Source organism: Hydra vulgaris, chromosome 09 (assembly GCF_038396675.1).
Source record: "Hydra vulgaris chromosome 09, alternate assembly HydraT2T_AEP".
In the NCBI taxonomy this organism is placed as follows: Eukaryota; Metazoa; Cnidaria; class Hydrozoa; order Anthoathecata; family Hydridae; genus Hydra; species Hydra vulgaris.
In genome coordinates this window covers 37,444,969-37,469,000 of record NC_088928.1, presented here as the reverse complement: position 1 = coordinate 37,469,000, position 24,032 = coordinate 37,444,969, and the positions used below count along the sequence as shown (strand labels likewise).

The 24,032-nt window shown below is 27.7% G+C and overlaps 1 protein-coding gene across 3 annotated transcripts in view; it reads right to left on the bottom strand.

The window, feature by feature from the left end:
• LOC105847710 (tubulin polyglutamylase TTLL5) overlaps nucleotides 1–24,032 on the bottom strand; it is a 67,528-nt gene that overhangs the window by 31,417 nt on the left and 12,079 nt on the right. For all 3 annotated transcript variants that reach the window (XM_065805589.1, XM_065805588.1, XM_065805590.1), the window contains 5 exons: nucleotides 23,365–23,466; nucleotides 11,334–11,425; nucleotides 10,720–10,827; nucleotides 10,398–10,479; nucleotides 929–990 (listed from right to left, as the gene is read on the bottom strand). In XM_065805589.1, coding sequence (XP_065661661.1) covers nucleotides 929–990; nucleotides 10,398–10,479; nucleotides 10,720–10,827; nucleotides 11,334–11,425; nucleotides 23,365–23,466 — 446 coding nt within the window. The remainder of the gene's footprint in view (nucleotides 1–928; nucleotides 991–10,397; nucleotides 10,480–10,719; nucleotides 10,828–11,333; nucleotides 11,426–23,364; nucleotides 23,467–24,032) is intronic.

Below are 24,032 nucleotides of genomic sequence, written 5' to 3'. Positions count from 1 at the left end.
GAGAGAACCAAGCCTATTTTGGATTTAAGACCTAAGCCAGCTCCCAGACCTGTTCTAGTTACAAGCCCTAAGCTTGCTCTCAGTGTGAAGTTAATTATTTTGTGAGCTGAGATTGATTGAAAAGCTATTGATTTCACCCTTTATAAGAAACAGCCACCCTTAAAACTTTCAAAGCTACATAACTAAGTTAATCTAGCACAGATACATTAGAATTTATGAATGCTATGATACCGAATATTAGCAAATGAAATTCAGAAAAAGGGCTAAAAAGTTTTGCTTATCCCTATAGCTAAAATGAAAAAAACTAAGTTAGGCTTCAGTTTTAAATTTGTCAAATTCCTTATTATCAAGTGTTTGTGCAAGTTACCAATATGACGAATATATGGTGACTTGCTTAGTATTTTCATCACCAGAACACCTGGCACAGAAATGATAATGTAGAGACATATCTAGTCTTAAATGCTCTAGCTTGTTTTGATGGTTGCTTCATCAATATTTCCTATTAATCATCTGAGAGGGATTGTGAGTTAACCCTGGCTAGTTTCCTTGTGTAATTACCTAGTTAAAAAAAATTAGAGGTCTCTAAGCTTATTGCAAGTAGTCTTTGTGAGAGGTGTGAGATGAGTGTAATGGGTACCCTATCCAACTTACTACTAATATTCTAAAAATTTCTGGTGCTAGTCACAAAAAATTTTGTGAGACACTAGTAAAAAAAAAAATCTAACTGAAAAATGTTAGGTTTAGCGAAAAAAATGCATAAAAATATAACATCCAGATCCAGAAAAGCCTTATTCTTTTGAAATAGTCAAAAAATGAGGGTAGTATTAAACTTCCATTTTACATCAACTAAACCAAAGTCCTATTTTTAACTTGATGGTAACTTAAAAGTAAAAGTCATATTTTAAGAATTTCATAGAATTTTTAATACCTGCAAGATTAAACATGTCTGTCATTAAGATAGACTTTATTTTCATATCCAGAGGAGAGTCACTTAAAGAATAAAAATTAATTTGCTTATATTTTTATACATTTTTTATACAATGCAGCTTTTATTATTTTTTCTGCAAGATAAAAAAAATATTTGCATTATAATTTAACACTTGATACATATTTGTGACACAGGAGGAATCTATAAAGTATGTATGCAGTCAAATCACTGACTCTAAACCCTTTCTCATCCCTTGTATACACCTGTATGCTCTCAACAACCCTCCTCCTTTTCTAATAACAAATGCATTAACCATTACAAATTCAAGAACTTCTGCACAATTTCAAAACAGTAAATACAGACTATATCAGAACTTTTAGTTAATTCAACATTTTTCTGTACTTAAGTAAAAATAAGGCGCTTATAAACAGAGCAAAATAAATTCCAAAAGAATTCTCGCTACAAGTATTTTATATTTACCAGTGTATATTTACAAAAATAGTGACAAATTTATTGATTTATCAAAAAAAGCATGATATCTGCTTCCACTCTTGATTTGGAAATCTCTTCACTGAAATCTTCACATTCAATTTGTATATTCAATTACATCACTTTATTCATGCTCCATTTCCTTTTTAATCTTTTATTTTTCAGGTTTTTTTTTTTGTTGTTGTTGTTTCATTGCTTACTCGGTAATTTCATTTGCAAGCTTTTTTTTCACCAAAAAACAAATGATATAATCTTGTAATTTAAACATGCTTTAAGTAATACCATGTACCGAAAGGCAATGCGTCAGTGATGCAATCATTGATGGGTTTGATACATTTTCGAAATATTGAGACCATTTAACTGTTTTTTAACCATTCCTTCAGTTCTTTTATATGTTCAGAAGTCAGATAAAACATTGCGAGATGATTTTTTGAGCAATGTGAGTTGTTTATGAGGTTAATGTGAGGAAGTTTTTTACCTTCAATCCTTTGTGGATTGTTTTTTTTTTTTTTTTTTTATTTAAACATCTTCGCTTCCAACAAGGCTGCAAGCAGCCACTAATTAAAGTTGGAAGTTACTGAAAGAGAAAAGATGAAGATTGTAGAGCAAGATAACGATTGACGGACGACTTAAAAGATTGCAAATTATATGAATCAGGAAAGCAAGATGAAGGAAGCAAATTCCAAAGAACTGATGTTCAAGGAAAAAAACTAGACAAATAAGCGTTTTTGGAGCACTTAGGAACAGTCACAGAAAAACTTAATTGAATGACGAGTAACACGAGAATAAATTTTAGTAGATGGCACAAGAGACGCTAGCTCTTTAGAGCAGTGCCCATTATAGTATTTGTAGAAAAGAGAAAGAGAAGCAACATTACAAAGATGTGATAATGGTTGGAGGTTAGCTGCAAGAGCAGGTCCAACTATGTTTACTGCAGGTCCAACTATGTTTAATGCGTTTTTGCACCTTGTCTAAAAGAGAAAGGGCATTAGAAGATCCGCCCTAGATATGGCAACAGTATTCCATATAAGGCCGGATTTGAGATTTATAGAGATAGAGAATAGAATCCGAAGTAAGAAAGTGACGAGCTCGATAAAGAGATGCAACCTTAGTAGATGCTAATTTTGCAACTGATTTGATGTATGGTTTCCAAGAAAGATTGGAAGTAAGAGTTAATCCTAGAAGATGAAGAGTAGGTGACTCATCGAGTACATCACCGTTCATAAATATAGGAAGATCTAAATTATTGCGATAACGATTGGCTGAAAAAAATTGAGTTTTTTCTGAATTAAAGTGCACCAGCCACTGTGAGCCCCATGCTGTAGCAGAAGTGAGATCATATCAAGCTCAAATGCTCCCTCCAAGCAATCAGGTGTTGGTTTCTTATCACGACAAGAATAAATGGTAGTATCATCAGCAAACAATGCCACCTTAGATGTGAGAATATCTGGAAGATCTTTAATGTAAATTAAAAAGAGCATAGGGCCAAGGATAGAACCTTGAGAAACCCTTAAGTTACAGAATAAAAAGAAGAGTGTTGTCCATCGAGGACAACTTTTATGCTACGATTGGAAAGGAAGGATTCAATGATCTTAAAGATGTTGCCAGATACACCATAAGAAGAAAGCTTATGGAGAAGACCAGCATGCTAAACTTTATCAAAAGCTTTTGAAATGTCAAGAGCGATAGCCTTAACCTCTCCACCTTCATCTAATGCACGATAAAACCTGTCAGTTATTACTGTTAGCAAATCAGCTGTAAAACGAGAAGATCGAAACCCATATTGATGGTCAGAAAGTAAGTTATTAGATTCAAGATGAGAAATTAAGTGTTTGTTAATTAAAGATTCAAAAACCTTGCTTATGATAGGAAGAAGACTTATGGGACGGTAGTTAGACGAATCTGATCGCTCTCCAGAATTTTTGAAAATAGGGATAACAGATGCCGCTTTCCAGCAGGCTGGAAAACAAGACTCTGATAAGCACTTGTTGAATAGTTTTGAGAGTATAGGCGACAGCTCCGGAGAACACTTCTGCAAGACAATAACAGGTATGTTGTTCTGGCCACAAGCTGTAGAAGAGTCTAGGCAGGAAATCACTTTAGATGACTCTGACTCTTACAGATGCTGGAGTGATATGAATGTCAAGCAATGGATCAACCTGTTTGTTGGCAATATCAGGTAGAACGCAACTAGTGGAATCAAGAGATGATATTGATGAAAAGTTTTTAGCAAACAATTCGGCTTTGTCTTTAGGTGACGTGGCAAAGTCTAAACCATACAAGAGAGGTGGAATTAAAGATTTGCCCTTATTATTGATATTATTAAAGATTCTCCAGAAGTCACGCGAGCCTAATTTTTGAGATGAGATACGAGATTTCATGACCTGAGAATAGCGAGTTTTGGCGTTAGACAAAACCTTTTTACAATTGTTTCTAGCAGTAATAAACAGACGTCTGTTTTCTGGAGAATTGTTTCGCTCATAAATATGGAAGTAACGGTTTGGATTAGCAATCGCAGCAGCACAGTGTGAGGAAAACCATGGAGGAGAGTGAGGCTTGACCTGGAATCGTCGAGAGGGAATAAAAGATTCCATGCCAGCCTGAATCCACGAAGTTATGTAAGAAGCACATTTGTCGACAGGAAGACAAAAGATTTCTACTCAAGGGCCATCACGAAGAAAATCACGAAAAGAATCCCAGTCAGCTTTACTGTAGTTGTAAGAGGTTCGATAATAGGGGAATTCAGGTGATGAAGAAGAATGAGATACTAGTTTTAGAGAGATCAAACTGTGATCAGAGGAACCTAAGGGTGAATGTGGAGAAACTGAGCACTGACTAGGATCAGAAACAAGACATAAGTCGAGTAGAGAAGGTAGATGATTCGGGTTGTCAGGAAAGCGAGTTGGAAAGTTGACTATTTGAGTTAGAGATTGAGAAAGGCTAAAGTTGTGGGCTTTAATGCTTGCAGAGTCACTGACATTAGAGCCAAGCCATTCAAAGTGGTGAGCATTAAAGTCACCGACAACAACTATATTAGCTGATGGATAAAGAGAGGGCTTGATCAATATGATCAGAAATAACGTCAAAAAGAGTGAAGTCTTGAGATGAAGGAGAGCGATTTAGAACAAAGAGAAAGGCAATAGAGTGAAGTGGTGCTAAACGAAAGCACATGAAAGAATAGTCTGTGGATTCAAACCTAGTTTCACGACAAATGGGTGAATTCTTACGAATGTTTTCACAGAAGAATCAAGATGATTGCCAAAATGATTATGGGGAAGAACTGTTTCAGTCAAAAAATGAGAAAAATAGAGATGCAATTCTTCTTTCAACTAAATTTGTTTTCTCTTGTTCGCAATAAATCTGTAAAACGTCTTAGAAATAAACAGATTGAGCTGCAAACTGAAATTATTTAAGTTTAAAACTAAAGTATGTTTTTTTTTTTTTTTTTTTTTGCTATGTGGTGCATTCAATTTTCAAATAAAATGATAAAAGTCTTGTTTATTTTAAAATTAATGATTTGATCAAACAAAATTTTAATTATAAAAAAGAAAAAAACATAATTTGGGACAGATATCACTCAGTTTCTCTTTTTTTCCATAATTATTTATAAACAAATATAATAGACAGCTGTGATCAAAGGCAGAAAAAAAAAATTTATTTTTTACCTTCAAGAAAAAGTTCATGAGAAAAATAGAAAACCACATGACTATTTAGTATATCCAGCAGTTCTGCAATGTAGTTTGAATATTATTTTTAAAAACTAAAAATTGGAATTACTAGGTCAAAGAAAAATTTGTTTACTGAAAACACCAGTCTTTATATGTGTATATGTATATATATACTGTTTTAGAAAAATTAAATTTTGCAAAGCAATTTTAAAAATGAGTAATTATGAATTTAAAAAAAAATGCTTTTAGTGATGAATCTAACTACAGAGTCCTAAATCCTGAAAACAAAGTAATTGTCCGTAGGCACCTCAATGAAAAGTATAATAGCAGCTGTATTGTACCTATGGTGGAGGTGGTGCAGTTGGTATTTGGGGCTGCATCACATATGATGGCCCAGGTCTACACATATTATACAACAGCGAATGGGCTACATAGATACATTGACACCCTTAAAAACTATTTAATGCCTTATTTAAAGGACATTTTTTTTGGTAGCGAGCCAGAGTAGATGTTTTAACAAGACAACACTCTGTGCCATAAAGCAAAACCTGTAACAGAATGATTTGAGCAAAAAATATCAAGGTACTTCAGTGATCAGCTAGATCACTTAGATAACCACAATCTGAATCCAATTAAAAATGTTTGGACTATGTTGAGCTGAAAACTTTCCATAGAACCAGTAATTCCAGCTGAAAATTTAGGAAAGAATTTAAAAGAGTTGTTTAATGGCCTAACAGTTAAATATTGTCATAAACTTTTAGATACTATAAGAAGAGGTTGTTCATTATGCATATAAATAGAGGTGGCCTAAAAACAACTTCAAAGCCAAGTGTGCTAAACTTATGAGCAGCTTTTTTTTCTTATTTTTTATATGATTAATTTCTTCCAAAAAATTTAGTATACATTTTTCATTGTTTTTAACTTTTTTTTTCTCCTAATGTTTAAAATACCCTAAAAAACAAATTTTGTGTTTGAAATAACTAAAAAATTTTATCTTTTTTTCTATTTTTTAAGTTCTAAAGAAAAAAAATTATGTTGATTCTTTTGAGCAATATTGTATGCATATATATATATATATATATATATATATATATATATATATATATATATATATATATATATATATATATATATGTATATATATATATATATATATATATATATATATATATATATATGTATATATATATATATACACATTATATATATATATATATACACACACTATATATATACACACTATATACATGTTTGCACTGTGCAAACCATCACCAGATATACATAAATATAAAAAAAATAATTTAAACTCTATGCTATATATTTTAACCAGAGGACAATTTTTAGAAGAATACAGTTTGATTGCTTGCTTATTAGATTATGTTGATTTCAAAAATATTTTTCACTTAATGAAATAACACTGATAACACATATGTTTAATACTAAAATCAAATTTTGCTTAATCTACAGAAAAAGCTCTGGAAAAGTATGATGTTAATATAATATTTTTTATCAAAATAAGCAATATTATGCACAATTTCTCAGAAACGCAACAGGTATTCTTATTGACATAAACAAAATCAGGATAACTATTATACCAATGCATGGTATGTCATATTAGATAATATATTCATAGGGAAATGTTTAAAAATGATTGTGCTTCTATATGCAGTTATGCGTCCTTCTCCTATATACTCATATATTTATGTATATATATATATATATATATATATATATATATATATATATATATATATATATATATATATATTTATACTTATACTAAAAAATGTTTTTAAAATATATATGTATATATATATATAATTGTGCCTCTTTGTATTTATACATTTATATATATATATATTTATATATACATATTTTTATGTGTGTGTATAAATAATTGTGCCTCTTTGTATATATATACGCATGCGTGTGTATATATATCTATTGTGTATATATATATATGCATGCATCTATATATATAAGGAGACACAAATATAAAAGCACATTTAGATCAGCAACCTGACATGATACTGATTTAGTGAGCTGGAAGGGCTTCTGTACATACATTGAAGATGACTGAGTGTTTGGTTCTCACAATAACATGTTGTTGTTTTTTTTTCTTTGTTTTTTTCTTTATTTTAAGAAAAAAATTTTTGTTGACAAAAAATGTAAGTTGTATGAGTCAGGAAAGAAAAAGTCAGAAGAGAACTTCAAAGCATCAATGTCTAAGGAAAAAATAAATAATAAAAAAATGTTTTTAAAGCATGAAGGAGAAGTTACTTTAAAAGTATGCAACTGAGCTAAATGACAAGTCATGCAAGATTGGGTTGAACTTGAAAAAAAAACTCTCGCCCACACTCCCCTAAAATAGTTTACAGGAGTTACATTTTTTGTATAAAAAAATAATTCTAATAAAAAAGAAAAAGTTTGACTTTTAGGTTTACTTTTTTAACTTACAAAACGAGATTGTTTTTTTTTTTTTGCGTAACAATCCCTGATTTTTATGTAGTGCTTGAGTTTATATGTTAACTATACAAATGGCTAAGAATTGTTGACTTTAAGTTATTTTACACTGCAACAGTGTTATACTGCTTTGTTTTTAGTAGAGCAAAACTTTAGTAATGTGAAGATGCGAAAAGTTAAAATAAAATTAGTAACACAAAGAATGTTTTTCTTTTCAAACACAGATATGCGGTTAAGAGGGATTTTTTTTCCAAAAATCCTTGGTGTGAAATACTGTGTAATATAACTATAGCATTAATGACAATATGATCAAGTTCACAAAATTGTTTATTGTTACTGCAAAGTTGTTAACAATTCATACAATAATGGGTTGAATCAAAATCACATTAACCAGATGATCCTCAATGGATAACAAAAGTTTAACTTCTGAAATACTCAACTTTTCAATGATCTGTTGTACTGTTATAAAATATGTTTCTCTTGAACCTTGGTGCAATTTACTAAATTCTTTTTTGAATATTCTTTTTGAAGTAAAAAACTCACTAAGAATGACATAATGGCGTGAGCTATCCAATAATAATCTACATAATTCAACAACACTATTGCATATGTAGGTACACTAATGCAGTAGTGATGTAGTGGTAGTATGTTCAATTCATAAGTAAGAGGTTCCAAGTTCAATCCCCACTATGTCCCTAGTAGTACCGCTTAGGTACTACTAGGGACATAGTGGGGATTGTAAGTAGCGCTTAAACTGTTTCTCCGCGCAGAGGACTTGTTCATCAAGATTTGTTTTTTGTAATTATAGAGTTGAGAGAAGGTTGTAACCACAATTAAAGTAGCTTCCTTGACTGCAGTGGCCTTCATGGGCTTTAAGAGATAAATTAACATTAAAAAAATTAAAAAATATTTAATAAACTGATATTTTCTCATTAGGACCTCTAATTACTGTATAATGTTCATCATTGAATCTAATATCTGCACCTGTTCTCTTAACATTAGCGAACATTCTACCATGATACATTCACCATTTTGCTATTAGTGTAATGAATATGAGTTGCAATGCATTTTAGAATAATGAAGAAGCAAACAAAAAATAAACAGCAAACAAGTATACTCAATTCTTCTTTTGATGGAAAGAAAAATAAAGCATTTATTGATGAATTGAAAAGTTGGAATGCTGTAAAACTAAAGGAATTTTTGCAAGCAAGGAGTATCTTGGTGAAAAACTTGTGGGAAAAAATACTCTTAATAAAAGTGTTTTATGCCAGTAAATTAATATTAAAAAACCATACAAGAAGACACTGAAGAAATCAAATCCAGAGCGTTTTAAAAACTGAAATTAAAATCAGGTGTCTAGCTTCACCATTCTTGTGAAATTGGAAATTGGGTATTAGAAAAAAATACTAATAAAATTATTATCAACTGCAACATCTTTGGGAATTTAAACTTATGCTTAAAAAAAAGACATTCTTTTGATTCTTCAGACCACATAAATTAAGTAGCTTTTTAATAGTTTATAAGATCTTGTAAATTTTTTTTAAATAAAAAGAACTGTAGTTCCTCAAAGAATAAATAATGAAGAACATGAATTAAAGAAAGTATGATGATTTTACCTATTCACAAACTTTTTTACAGAGTTTATTTTGCCTTTACTAAAAAATTTGGGAGAAAAAAAAAAACAGTTACAATAATTTTAAATATGCGACGATGCCTTGAACAAATTTTAAAAACATTTTTTTTTTTTTTTTTTTTGCTAATAGAAAAAGTAGATAAAACTTTTTTAACTAAATTAATTTAAATCAGATTAACTCCTATACGGGTGTGGAATACCCTGTAATATAACTAAAATATTGATGACAATCAAGTTCGTGATCATTAGAGATAAAGTTAAAATATAAAAAGAGATGAAATACAACCCAAGGATCATCACTATAAAAATAAATAAAGAAATCCCAGTCAATTTTAATGTAGTAATGTATTTAAAGTAGTAAGACATGCAATAATAGAGAAGTAAAAGATAAAAGTTTTATTGAGAAAAAATAAAACAGATAAAGTTTTATTGAGATTATAACATAAATATATAACATGGTCTAAACTACCTAAAAGATAACAAAGAATTGAGCTTAAGTTAGGGTCAGAGATAAGAAAAAAATCAAGAATTCATTTTTCTAGAGGTTTTTACAATATAACTGGCAACTGGCAGCTAAGAAAATAAACACAATGTTTAACTAACTTAAGAGACATATCTTAAATGCCAAAAATAGTTTTTTTAATTAACAGTTAACTTTTTATTTTAATATCTTTGCATAAAATTTTATAAAAATTTTGTTCTTTTTCTGAGATTATTGAAAAGTCTGAAATTACTAAAACTGTGTAATAAAATTATATAACTAAAATACATATCACACTATATTGATGTAATTGCTTTAGCATATCAATAGATGATAAGATTCATTAAATAATGATGCCACAATTAATAATGAAATGTTATATTTCATATATACTCAGTATATTCTGACTAGTTACTTTAGAGTAACCGGTAGAATACACTCATGACTCTAAACATAGGGTCCTAACATACATTAAATAATCAGACAAACATATAACATCATCATCGTCATCATCTTCATCATCATCATCATCATCATCATCATCTTCATCATCATCATCATCATCATCATCATCATCATCATCATCATCATCATCATCATCATCATCATCATCATCATCATCATCGTCATCACCATCAACATAATCATCCTCTTCATCATCATTATCATCATCATCATCAATATCATAAGCATAACTAAATAATAAAATATTTATATTAAATAAAAATATATTACCAAGCCAAAGATGGTGAGAGATTGACTTCTAAAAGCCATGGTTTTAAATTTTCATCTATCAATATGTCAAAACCATACAACTCTACAAAAAAAATGTGTTTAAAATTTAAGCAGTGTAAGTAATTACAAATAAAAGTAATTATAAATAAAAGTGTTCATAATTTGAACATATTTAACATTACCAAAATTAGATATCTAAATTTAATGAAAATAAAAGATAAAAATGTGAACAATAATATTTAGATTTAGCTATTTTAAAAAACTTTTTTGACATATACAATTAGATCCAAAAAATAAAAATATTTGAGTACATCTATCTCACCAAAACAGTTGCCTCTATGAGGAACAAACATTCTGCAAGCTGTTGAAATAACCATTTCAACTGATATAATAGTTTTTATTATCAAGTCTTCAATACGAGCCATCAGAGCTAATAGCGTATAACAAGATAAAATAAAACTTAATATAATAAATAATTTAAATTGTGTTCTACAAAATAGAGTGCTCAATGTTCTTAAAAAAACAGAGCAATAATAAATTAGTGAAAAATTGCATAACAATTTTTTTTATTTCAGCTTTCATCAAAAAAAGAAATCATCAGAAGAATTCTTCTTACCTTAACTCTTAAAAAAATCTTATACTCAAAATAAAAGAAATTTTTAAAAACTAAAAAAGTTATTTTGAGCATCTTATTCAAAATTTAAACAAAATATTCTTAAATAAACTTTTTAACCATATTACTTATAAAAACTAACATTTGTACAACAGTAAGTCATCATAATAAATAAATGCTGTATACATTATGAATAAAAGCTCTTTTTTGTAATTTTGTCCGAAAAATTTATGAGATAAAATTAAAATATGTTTATTTATTCAATAAAAAATTTTTGTAATAAAAATAAAAATTAATTTTCATTTATTGTAGTATATTCATACCTTGAGTATCTACATCCTGACATTTCAGGAAACGCAACATTCCACTAAAGCTCCACTTACTTCCGTAATCATCAATTTCAGGATCTTCACATCTAGTATATGTATATGTATATATATATATATATATATATATATATATATATATATATATATATATATATATATATATATACATACTTTTAAAAACAAGACAATTTTTTTAATTTTATTTAAAAACATTTTATTATTCAAGACATGTTTCGGCTATATATAGTCATCATCAGTTAAAAAACATTTGTTAAAAATGATATAAAGTATAGTATATAATTGTAAAAATAACCATGACAAAAGCCATAAAATTGATAACAAACTTCCTATATATACAAAAAGAATTATTAAAAATTATTTTAACAAATGTCAAGTATAACAAAAGAACTGATAAATTATATTGAATACTTATAACTTGTAATTATATTAAATATAATTAAAAAAATAAATATAATTTAAAAAATTATAAAATTATTAATATATTTAATATAATTTATTGGTTCATTTGCTATATTTGACACTTGTAATAATAATTTTTAATAATTCTTTTTGTATATATAGGAAGTTTGTTATCAATTTTATGGCTTTTATTATGTTTATTTTTACAATTAAATACTATACTTTATACCATTTTTAACAAATATATTTTAACTGATGATGACTATATATAGTCGAAACATGTCTTAAATAATAAAATGTTTTTAAATAAAATTAAAAAAGTTGTCTTATTTTTAAAAGTATTTTCACTTTTATTTATTAGAGTGGGTCAAGCGCCCTTTATTTTTGAAAATCAAAAAGCACTGTTTTTCATGTACTGTGGGCATACTCTGTGATCGATAAAAAACAAAATTTAACTAATTTGCACAATTTTTTTGGAGGTGAAAATCAAACTTTCACCTCCAAAATTCATATTATGGGCGGTTAAATAACTTTCAAAATGAGTTTTTACCCAGTTTCTTTATAATTTGACCAGCATTTTACAATATTTTCAATTTGTTGGTTTGTTTATTTTATTAAAATGGCAAATATTTTAAAAGCTTATAACCTTTACTAAAATACAGAAAAAATGTTTTTTTTATGGAGAAAAATAAAAAAATTAGTTTCTATTATTTTCTTATTTTATGTTTTGTTTTAGCAGAAATAAAAAATCCACATTAGAAACAACAGTAGAAAAAAGTATAACTTAATATTTAAAATAAAATGGAAAAGATACAAGATCAAAGTATAAAGTATTTTTGATAAATGATATCATTGAAATTGTCTACTAGAGAGCAAATTCTGCAATACTTACATGGCAAACCAATTGAAGTAAAAAAAAAAAAAATTACAATACAAACTCAGTGATATAGTATCTTGCAAATTTTCCAATGACACATAACGCACCACAAAATTAAAGTACAATAGCTAAAAGAAGTGCAGCAAAAAATTTTATCAAACAAACAAATCACTGTAATAGCTATAAACCAGGTTAGCATTGTTAAACCACGAAGAGGATAAACAAGATTTTTAATATCAAAAGGAAAGGAAACCAAGGTCTATTAAAAGAAAAACAAACTTTGTAGAAGTTATGCTACCTAGAAGAAAAAAAAAATGCCACTACTGTTACAGCAAAGAGATATGGTATTCAGAGTTCAGCAAATACAGCTATTTTGGCTAATGTCATTAATTAAGCTGGTAGAAATCTAAAGGACTTTGATATTTCTCTAAAGCCAGCAAAGATTCATTCAAATGATGTGATTAGTGATAATGGTTTAAAAATAAAAGAAGATTTCATTGAAACAACCCAGGGAAAACTACATTGTGTTCATTTTGACACAAATATTGTAAAATAGTAAGTTTTATGGTGAAAATAGAAATGTTGAGCGCTTAGCGCTAGTGATTTTAAGTCCTAGTTTTAATAAAGAACAACTTACTGGAGTCCTATCACAGATAATTGTGAGACAAGCAAAAGCTTTTAAGGATACAAAGTGTATGTTTTGACACTACATCTTCAAATACAGGCAGAAAAAATTTGTACCCTTAATAGTATATTGTAGAATATTTTTGTATCTTGATATTTTTATAATTTTCATTATCCTTTTCTTTTTTTTTCTCTTCAAATAAATAAACCAAATTAAGGCTGGAGGCTGGGAGCATGTGTATTGCTAGAAAAATGGATAAACAGATCGTTCTATATTTGTTTGCCTGCAGCCATCACATATATGAGCTCCATATTAAGGTTAAAACTATTTATGTTTTTAGTTCATAGAGAATTTTCCATATGGTGACTACAAGCATTTGGCAAAGCTTGTTTTGGTTTTGCTAGGCAGAGATAAACTACCAAATTTTTAAGTTTTGTAAAGCAACAGTTCATCAAGATGGTGAATTTACTGGGCTATTTCATGTTTACTGGGCTATTTCATGTAAAATGGTTTCTAAAAGCACCATTGGCAGTCTTTAGATTTGTGTGCAATCCGGGCCTTGATCAAGTATGGATCATTTAACAAATCAATTTCAAGCGCAGCGATTAAAAGTTTTGAAAATCACTTATAGTTTCTTGAAAATCAATAGTTTCTTACAAAATGAAATATTGTAATAATTACATAACATCATGATCAAGATTTTCAAGTAAAAGATATTTACTTCAAATAAAGGATATTTACTTCAAATAAAGGATATTTACTTCAAATAAAGGATATTTACTTCAATCTAAAAAGTAAAATAACCACTGTAGTTTAAATCATATTATATTATAAGGAACTTATTAATGGTCATTCGAGCATGTTTGACACAATACTCTTGGCAGTTATTGCAACCGAGGTAATAGCAAGAAAGAGTCGCAGCACTTTTTTTTTATAAGAAAAGTCAACGAAAGTGTATGCAAATATCTAACTTATGCAAACTTCAAATTATGTAATGTTAAAAACATACTTAAACATATGTCAAGTTTTATAGTTTTACTTTCACTTGAAAATTGCACTGCGACAATATCTCTTTAACACTTGATCTGTAACACTAATTTCTGTTTTATTAAGTCTTTTATTTGTTATATAGCTTTAAAATTTTCTTTGGACAATATGGCTGTGTGGCTGAGTGGTTAGCACGCAGATCTCCTAATGCAAAAAGTCCAGGTTCGATTCCTACCACTGGCATTTTTTTTTTTTTTCAATTTTATTTTTTTCGATTTTTCTATAATACAAAGTAAAACGCTTTTAAAGAAAGAAGTTGCAACCTTAATTTTTTTTAAATAGATGATGATGATGATATGAACGGCAACCTTAACTTTTTTAAATCAGTAAGGGGGTTTAAAAAATATGTTTTTATTAAGAACATAACTAATAATGCATGAGGCATTGTAGATGTGCATGCTGTAAGTTTTTTGTATTTCCTATTTAATAAGTTTCTGAAATATCTTTGAATCTTCTATTATCATTATCATAAATGATATAATTCTTGAATAAACTTTTATTTGTAAATAGTATGTATTTTTTAATTTTTAATTTGTTTTTAAAGTTACTAAAGTTTAATTTTTTAATGTTTTACTAAATGAAACATGTTCTATTTTATAGGTGATGTATTGAAATTGTATCTTGACAAGATGTTAATTTTATAGATCCTAAAGTTGACCTTAATTAGTATTATTGTAGTTGGTTAATTACCAATTGTTAGTTGATGATGTAGATGTAGTTAAATTTTTTTGTAAATAAAACTTTTTTTTCAAATATTTTGTTTTGTTATTATGTACTTGCTGTCCAGACCCGTAAAATACAGGTCTTAATAAATCTATTCCATACCGACCTATTCTATACCTATTCTGTGTATCAATAGTTTTTAGTAAGCGGTAGAAAACTAACTATACACATATAGAAATACTATACTTATTGTTTCCTTTTTAAAGATTTGAAACAAAAAAATTTTCTGTTATAATTAACTTTTAAAAACTTTAAATGTTTTGGTAGCCATTGCGTGAATTGCTATTTATCAATGGATTGGAAATTAGTACCTGTCTAAATATTATGTAGATACCCGCTTAAAATGTGTTATTTAGTTACCGTCGGTATAAAAAGTTTTAAAACACATGGGGAAATAGACTTAAATACGTGGAATAACGGACTTACCATGACCTGTATAATACTGGTCATGATAAGTCTATTCCACACTGACCACTTTAATAATTTTGCTTCATTTAAATAAATTTTAAAAAAGAGCAAAATTTAAAAATCTTTGTTTTGAGTTAACAATTAATGTTCAATACTTTATTGTAAACTTCTATAAAAATATTAAAAAAAAAAAAAGAAGGGGGCAGACCTTTTGATTTTTTTCTTTAATAAGATTCTATTAATTATTTTTCAGACCATCCGCAGCTTATTAGGACTCTTGCTTCGTTAACTTTGAAGAAAATTAAAGTTTGTGTGTAAAATCTATTACCTTTAAGAAAGAAAGTTGTTTCTTTAATGTGTGTTAAACATGCAGACTAATTACTTAAGCACATTAATAACATAATTATCTCTATCACGACATGTGTGCAAGAAATTTCCAACAGTGTTTCCATGTTTTTAGAAATTTTTAAAATTTTTCTAATGATTTTAGAGATTTTAAAAAGCTTTTTAAAAAACTCTTTACATTTTGTTTGTTATAGTATATAATATCTTTATATATGTTATGCATATAATATCTATAGGCCTTTAAAAATGTTATACTTTGTATTCTAGAAAATTGGAAAAGATCAAAAAACTAAAAACTAATTGTAAGCAAAAGGATTTGAACCCACGCGAAGCACTTCAACCATTTTGGCATGCTATATCATCTTTTAACAGTTTAATAAACAAAAGACTTATTACACTTTATAAAACATATACCGGGTTTTTCATCCATTTAAAACAACCATAACATTTGTTTAAAACAACCATGACATTCATTTAAAACATGACAATCAGTTAATACAATTGTGATTTTCTATTAAAACATTTAATGCATGCGCAGTATAAACATTCTATATTATTCAAAAAAAAAAAGGTTTTATTTATATATTTGTTTATTTAATATTATACAAATTCATTTTTATTAATATTATATTAATTTATTTTAATTCAATGGAATTTATTTTAATTTTAAATGAATGGAAAACCCATTATATGTGTTTACGCCTTACTTACAGGGTTTTGCATCCATTTAAAACTATATCTATTTAAAATTAAAATAAATTCCATTAAATTAAAATAAATTAATATTATATTAATAAAAATAAATTTATATAATATTAAATAAATAAATATATAAATAAAACCTTTTTTTTCAAATAATATAGAATGTTGAGATTGCGCATGCGTTAAATATTTTAATAGAAAATCACGATTGTTTTAAATGATTGTCACAATTTTTTAAATGAATGACATGGTTGTTTTAAATTAATGTCATGGTTATTTTAAATGGATGTCACGTTTGTTTTGAATGGATGAAAAACCCGGAAAATGCTATAAATCAAAATTAAGGAGATATTGCTGCAAAGAAATTTTCAAGTAAAAATCTGTAAAATTTGATATAATTTTTAATAATTTACATAACTTGAAGTTTCCATGTTAGATATTTGCATAGACTTTGGTTCACAAAGATAAAATACAAATCATTACGGATTGTGGTTTCAAAAAAATCCCTAATAGCTTTGTAAAATAAAAGATTACCAAATTAACAAAACATAACAATTTTCAATAAAGTGTGTACACAAAATAAATGTGAAAGAATAACCTCGTCATTTCTTTTCAGTGGTTATATTAAAATCTTTTTAATTGTTTTGTATTTTGTTTACAACGTGTTGTGGTTTCAAAAAAATATGTGAGTTTTTGGATTTAACTTGAAATTACTTTTAAAAATGACAAAAGAAGAAGATGTAAGAGAAAAAATTATGCACAAATATTCACAAAATAGTAGCTTCAATTCGATAGCAAAATCATTGCAAATACATCCATACACCGTTAGTCATGTTATTCAATGTTTTTCTCAAACAAAATCAATCAAACGCAAATCTGGTGGTGGAAGAAAGGAAGGTTTTTAAAGATATAAAACTAGTTAGAAAACTGGTTAACAGTTTTAAGAATAACCCAAGCCTTTCACTAAGGAACGCGCAAAAATATATGGATTTTCTCATAGTTTTGTTGCAAAAGTTAGAAACAAACATGCTCTTCATTCTTTCAAAGCACAAAAAGAGCCCAACCGTTCTGAAATTCAACAAAAAAGTGCAAGAACCCGCAGCTGAAAGATTTATGACAATTTTATTTCTAAAAATTTCTGTATTATTGAAGACAATGAAACTTATATCAAGTACGATCATCAACAAATTCCTGGTGCTGTTTATTATATTGCCAAATATAGAGGAAAAGTAGATAAGAAATTTAAATACACAAGACATGACAAGTTCACTATAAAAGCTTTGATTTGGCAAGCTATTTGCAGTTGTGGCAAAAAATCATTACCTTATATTACTCAGTCCACACTTTTTGGTCAAATATATGTTAAAGAATGTTTACAAAAACGCCTTTTACCTCTCATTAAATCACACAATAACAGACCTGTGTTCTGGCCTAATTTAACTTCAATTCATTATTGTAAACTAGCTATAGAATGGTATAAAAAGAATAATGTGAAATTTATGCCTAAAACAAAAAATCCTCCAAACTGCCCAGAATTGAGAGTTATTGAAAAGTACTAGGCTATTATTAAAAGAAAAATGCAAAAAGCAAAAAAGCTTTGCAGAAACATTAAAGATATTAAAATATTATTTAAAAAAGCATCAAATAGTTTTGATTTTTATTCTGTGCGCAAGCTTATGGGTACCACTAAAGCAAAAGCTCGAAATTTTATTAGATTCCCAAAGGATTAATTAATTTTTTTTTTAATGTTTGAACTTCTTATATTATTGAATTAAAATTGTTACTTGGTTCAAAATAAAAATTGAGGAGTACTTCTTTTTAATTGTTTTTCTACTTTCACATTTATTTCATGTACACGCTTTAGTTTTCAATTGTATGTTTATTGAACAAACACGTCACCTGATTAATCTAAAAAAATTAATCGAATTAAAAAAAGGAAAAAATACACCACATCTATTAACTGCAAATCAATTTATTTATGCATAATAACAAAACAAAAAATATATAACAAAATACATCAATTTGCCTGTTCCTGATGTTTTTTAAAAGTTAAATATAAAAAATATAAATATAAAAAAATTACCTAAAATGCCTCGTGCATTATCAGTTAAAAGCGTCCAATTTGAGTCTTCGAATATTATACGGAGTATAATACTATTTTAATGGTTATCTAAATTCTGTCATTGTTGCACACTCAGTTTAGAATGTTTAACAGGGGTGTGGTAAAATAGCTGTAAAACTTAAAATTTCCTTATTACCTTAATATTAGGTGTTTTTAACTTTATATAATTTTTAAAAATTATAAATTTAATAAAATTGTTTATTTTAAATATAAAATTAGAATTTTCAATTATGTTCTTAATAAAAACATATTTATGAAACCCCATATTGTTTCAAAAAAGTTAACGTCACCGTGGGGCAAGTTCAAATCATCAACTTGTTTTTTTTTAATTTTTGTTATTTAAAATGCAAAACAAAACAACTTTCTTTCAAAACAAACTTCTTCCTTCAAAAGTGTATTGTTTTTTTATTTTAGAAAAATCAAAACAGATTAAATTTAAAAAAAAAAAAAAGAAAGTTGTCGGAATCAAACCAGGGCTTCCGCATCAGAAACCCTGCGTGCTAACAACTCGGCATATAGGCATATTATCAATTGAAATTTTTAAAAGTATATAACAAATAAAAGACTTGATGAAAAGGAAATAAGTGCTACAGATCAAGTCATAAGGAGATGTTGTTGCAATCCAATTTTCAAGTGAAAGTAAAACTATAAAACTTGACATATGTTTAAGTATGTTTTTAACATTACATAATTTGAAGTTTGCATAAGTTAGATATTTGCATACACTTTTGTTGACTTTTCTTATAAAAAAAAAAGTGCTGCGACTTTTTCTTGCTATTACCTCGGTTGCAATGGCAGTGAAGAGTACTGTGTCAAACATGCTTGAATGAGTACTGCTATTAAGTTCCTTATTATATTATAATATGATAAATAAGTTGACTTAATACAAGTGGTGTATTTTTTCCTTTTTTTAATTTGATTAATTTTTTTAGATTAATCAGATGATATGTTTGTTCATAATAGTCATACAATTGAAAACTTATTGAAAATTGTTATGTTTTGTTAATTTGTTGATAAATGTGTAAATAAAAATATCTTTTATTTTACAAAGCTATTAGACATTTTTTTAAAACCACAATCCGTAAAGATTTCTATTTTATCTATTTGAACGAAAGTCTATGCAAATATCTAATATGTAAACTTCAAGTTATGTAAACTATATCACATTTTACAGATTTACTTTTACTTTCATTTTGACAATATCTCCTTAATTTTGATTCATAGCATTTATATGTCGTTTTGTCAAGTTTTATAAGTCTTTGATTTATTAAGCAGTTTTAAAAGATGATAAAGCATGCCAAATTGGTTGAAGTGCTTTGTGTGTGTTCCAATCCTTTTGCTTACAGACTTAATTTTTTTTTTAACCTTTTCTAATTTTCTAGAATACAAAGTGAAACATTTTAAAAGGCTTATGGATATTATTTGCATAACATATATAAAGATATTACATACTATAACGAATGAAAGGGAGAGAATTTTTTGAAAAGCTCTTTAAAATTTCTAAAAATATGAAAAAACCGTTGAAAATTTTTTGCGCATATGTCATGATAGAGATACTTATGTTATTAATGTGCTTAAGTAATTAGCTAATCCTGCACATTTAACCCGCATTAAGGAGACAACTTTTTTTCTTATAGAAAAGAGACTTCACATGCAAACTTTAATTTTCTTTAAAATTACCAGGGCAAGAGTCCTAAAAAGCTGCGAATGGTCTGAAAAAAATTAATAAAAACTTATTAAAGAAAAAAATAATAGGTCCTTCCTTGTTTTTTTCTTCTGTTTTTATAGAAGTTATAAAATATTGAACATAAATTGTTAACTCAAAAAAAAGATTTTTATATTTTGCTCTTTTTTAAAATTCATTTAAATTAAGCAAAATTATTAAAATGATCGGAGTGGAATAGGCTTATCATGACCATTATTCCACATATTTAAGTGATCATTCAAGCCCATGTTTTTTGAAATTTGAACCGATGGTAATTATTTAACACATTTCAAGTGGATATTCTAAATATTATTTAGACAGGTACTAATATCCAATCTGTTGATAAATAGCGATTCATGCAACGGCTACCAAAACGTTTAAAGCTTTTTAAAGTTAATTAAAAAAAAAAAATTTTCATAGCTTTAAAAAGTATAACAATAAGTTTTTCTATATGTATATAGAAAAACTTATTTTCTGCCGCTTACTAAAAGATATTCAAGTAAGGAATAAGTATAGAAAAAGTCGGTGTGAAGTAGATTTACCAAGACCCATATTTTACGGGTCCGGATAGCTAGTATAATATAATATTGGAATTAATTTAAATTATATTGATTGTTGATTAAATCTAAAGGCTATTTCAAAATATCATTTCACAAAATTTTGTATATTATCTCAAAAATTCCAAATTCCAGAGACTTCTTGAGAATCTTTAACAATGCTTACAATAAAGGCAAATCTGTTACTCCACCTCACTTGCATGGTTCAGATTTTGTTGCCTCAACAAATCTGGAGAGCAATTTGACTCGTCTAACTACTGCCCTGTTAGTCTTCTTTCTATCATAAGCAAGGTCTTTGTGTCTTTAATTAAAAACACTTGATTTCTTATCTTGAATCTAATAACTTACTTTCTGATAATCAATATGGATTTCAATCTTCTTGTTCTACTGCTGATTTGGTAACGGTAATAACTGATATGTTTTATCATGCATTAGATAGATGTGGAAAGGCTATCGCTCTCTACACTTTTTATTTAAACATATTTTATTTAAGAGATTGGAATAATTTCTCAGAATATTGAGTACTAAAAACATTCATTGAAAAATTAACTGTAGTAAATGATTGTGCTGAGAGAGGATTAAAGCTTATCCAAGACTTTCCTCACATGTGCCAGGATGAGAGAGGATTAAAGCTTATCCAAGACTTTCCGCACATGTGCCAGGATGAGGAATTAAAGCTATCTTTGATGCTTTTAAGTTTAAGAACAGACTTAAGTTTTCAGTCAATACTAAAAACAAGTTGTCAAAAATTCTTTGACTTATGTTATGTAATTATTACATTGTTTATGTGAATGTTAAATTGTAAAATTATCTAATTTTATAAATTTATGTCGTAAATATTTCTTCTGCTGTCGATAGCTAACCATCATATGCAAAAACCTGGTGGTTTTGAGAAACCAGGTCAAAATTTTAAAATAAAAAACTTAAAACACAGTGCCTAAAGCAGTCCTAATAGTCTCTAATTTGCTGAATTAATGTTTTAATTGATGACCGCACAGATATCCCAATTTACTTTGAAAAAAAAAATTAATTAAAAGCATTTAACTTATCATAATATGACTTTATGAGGCAAAAATTTGAGTGAGTAATTTTGCAAGTAAGTTAAATTTTGTTTTTTATTGATCACAGAATATGCCCACATGGAAAACAGTGCCTTTTAATTTAAAAAATAAAGGGTGTTTGACCCACCCTAATACATATATACATTTAGGTGATAGCTGACTTAAAACCATGGTTATGAAGAAAAGATAATGATATACAACCTTACAATAGTGAGGGCAGAGGCTCAAACTTAGAGTAGATGCAGTTAGAGTAGATGCAGTCAGAGTAAATGCATTGCAAATACATTTGCAATGCATTTTTGAACTTTTTCTAATAGAGAAAAAGTATCATTAGTAGAACCAGCCCCAATATGATATCAGCATTCCATACAAGAAAGATTAAGAAATTTATAGAGGTAGGTAAATCAGAGATCAGAAATTGGCGATCACTATAAAGGTAGATTCCTTAGCAGATGCTAACTTCACAATAGATTGTATATACAGTTTCCATAAGAGGTCAGTAGAGAAAGATAATCCTAAGAGTAGAGGACTTAATAAGAATTTTGCTGCAATTACATGTCAATATATCAATTAAAATGCATGCATGTTATGAACTAAACAGATATTTTTTAAATTGATTTAAAAAATACCTACTTTAAATACACCACTAAATGCAGAAAAGATTGCTTGTTTCAAAAATAATTTCGAAAATTAAAAAAAGTCAAAGCATCATTTCAGATAACCACTGAAAAGTCACTTTATGATGATCAAGCGGCACAAACACATTGTTATTTGATTTAAAGCTCAAAAACAGTTTATAATCAAAAAATCTTTTAACAAACCTGTTAGTGATTCTAACTCTATTTCAAACTGCAAAATATCTCTCACCTGTGTACATAGGCAGGCATAGCTGTGTGCTATGCCTGCCTATGTACCATTGTCCTAAGTTTTGAAAGTCAAAGTACCATTTTGTACAGACACGAAATTCCTTAGTTAACAAACATTTAGAATAGTATGGTAAATTGAAGAGGTTGGCATGTACCAACAACACCACTGATCAACAATCTGATCACCAGTCAATTATTATTCAATCAACATTAAAAAAAATCTTCAAGCCTTTTGTTTTGTTTTTGCTAAAAATAAATTTAACACTTACACCTTCTACTTTCATACTTTAAATCAAACAAGACATGCATTACTTGTTTGGTCTCATTGAGATAATTTAAATCAAACAAGACATACATTACCTGTTTGGTCTCATTGAGACAATTTGAAAGTATAAACTAACAAAAAGGTATAAACTAATAAAAAAAATTTAAAAAGAGTTTAACTTAGAGATTTAAAAAAAAATGTATATCAGACCTACAGGTATTTCAAAACAGCTTTCTTTTTACATTTTTACACTTTTCTTTTTACAAAACTTTTTTATAGTTGTTATTTTCTAAGACATTTACCTTACAAATTTTTTGCTTGACTTATTAATGCTGTAGTTAGTCAGGTGCATTCTTTGGTTTTGCAGATTTTGTTCACTCATGTCATACTTGACTGTTGAAAACCTAAATAAGAAAAATAAATAAATTAAACATACGAACAGGACATTTATACTCTTGTACATTTTCAGTGTGTGTCTTCCGTTGAGTTTTTATTTATACATGCAGTATACATACCAGTAACAAATAATTCTTAGTACTACACCTGTTTCATTGAGCAATTAAGCATTAAATTTTAACCCAAAACATTTTCACAACTTTTTCACTTGGATATTTGTATTGATAGTTTTTCCAAAACTATCAATACAAATATCCAAATTTCACAAGTTAGACACGAATTTGTGACAATATTTGTGAGACATCACAAGCACTGATGTACAATAGATCAAAGAAAGTTTATCTTTGTGAGATGTAAAAGAATTACATTTTGACAAAATAACAGTTTTGACAGGGCCAGTGTTATGTTTGGAAAACTTCCAGACATAACACTTTATCATATCAGATTGATAAAAGTTGACATCAGCTTGATAAAAATTGACACCCAATTTATAAAAGTTGATATCAAGTTGATATAAATTGATATCAGATTGGTAAAAGTTTATATCAGATTGATGTCAATTTTTATCAATCTG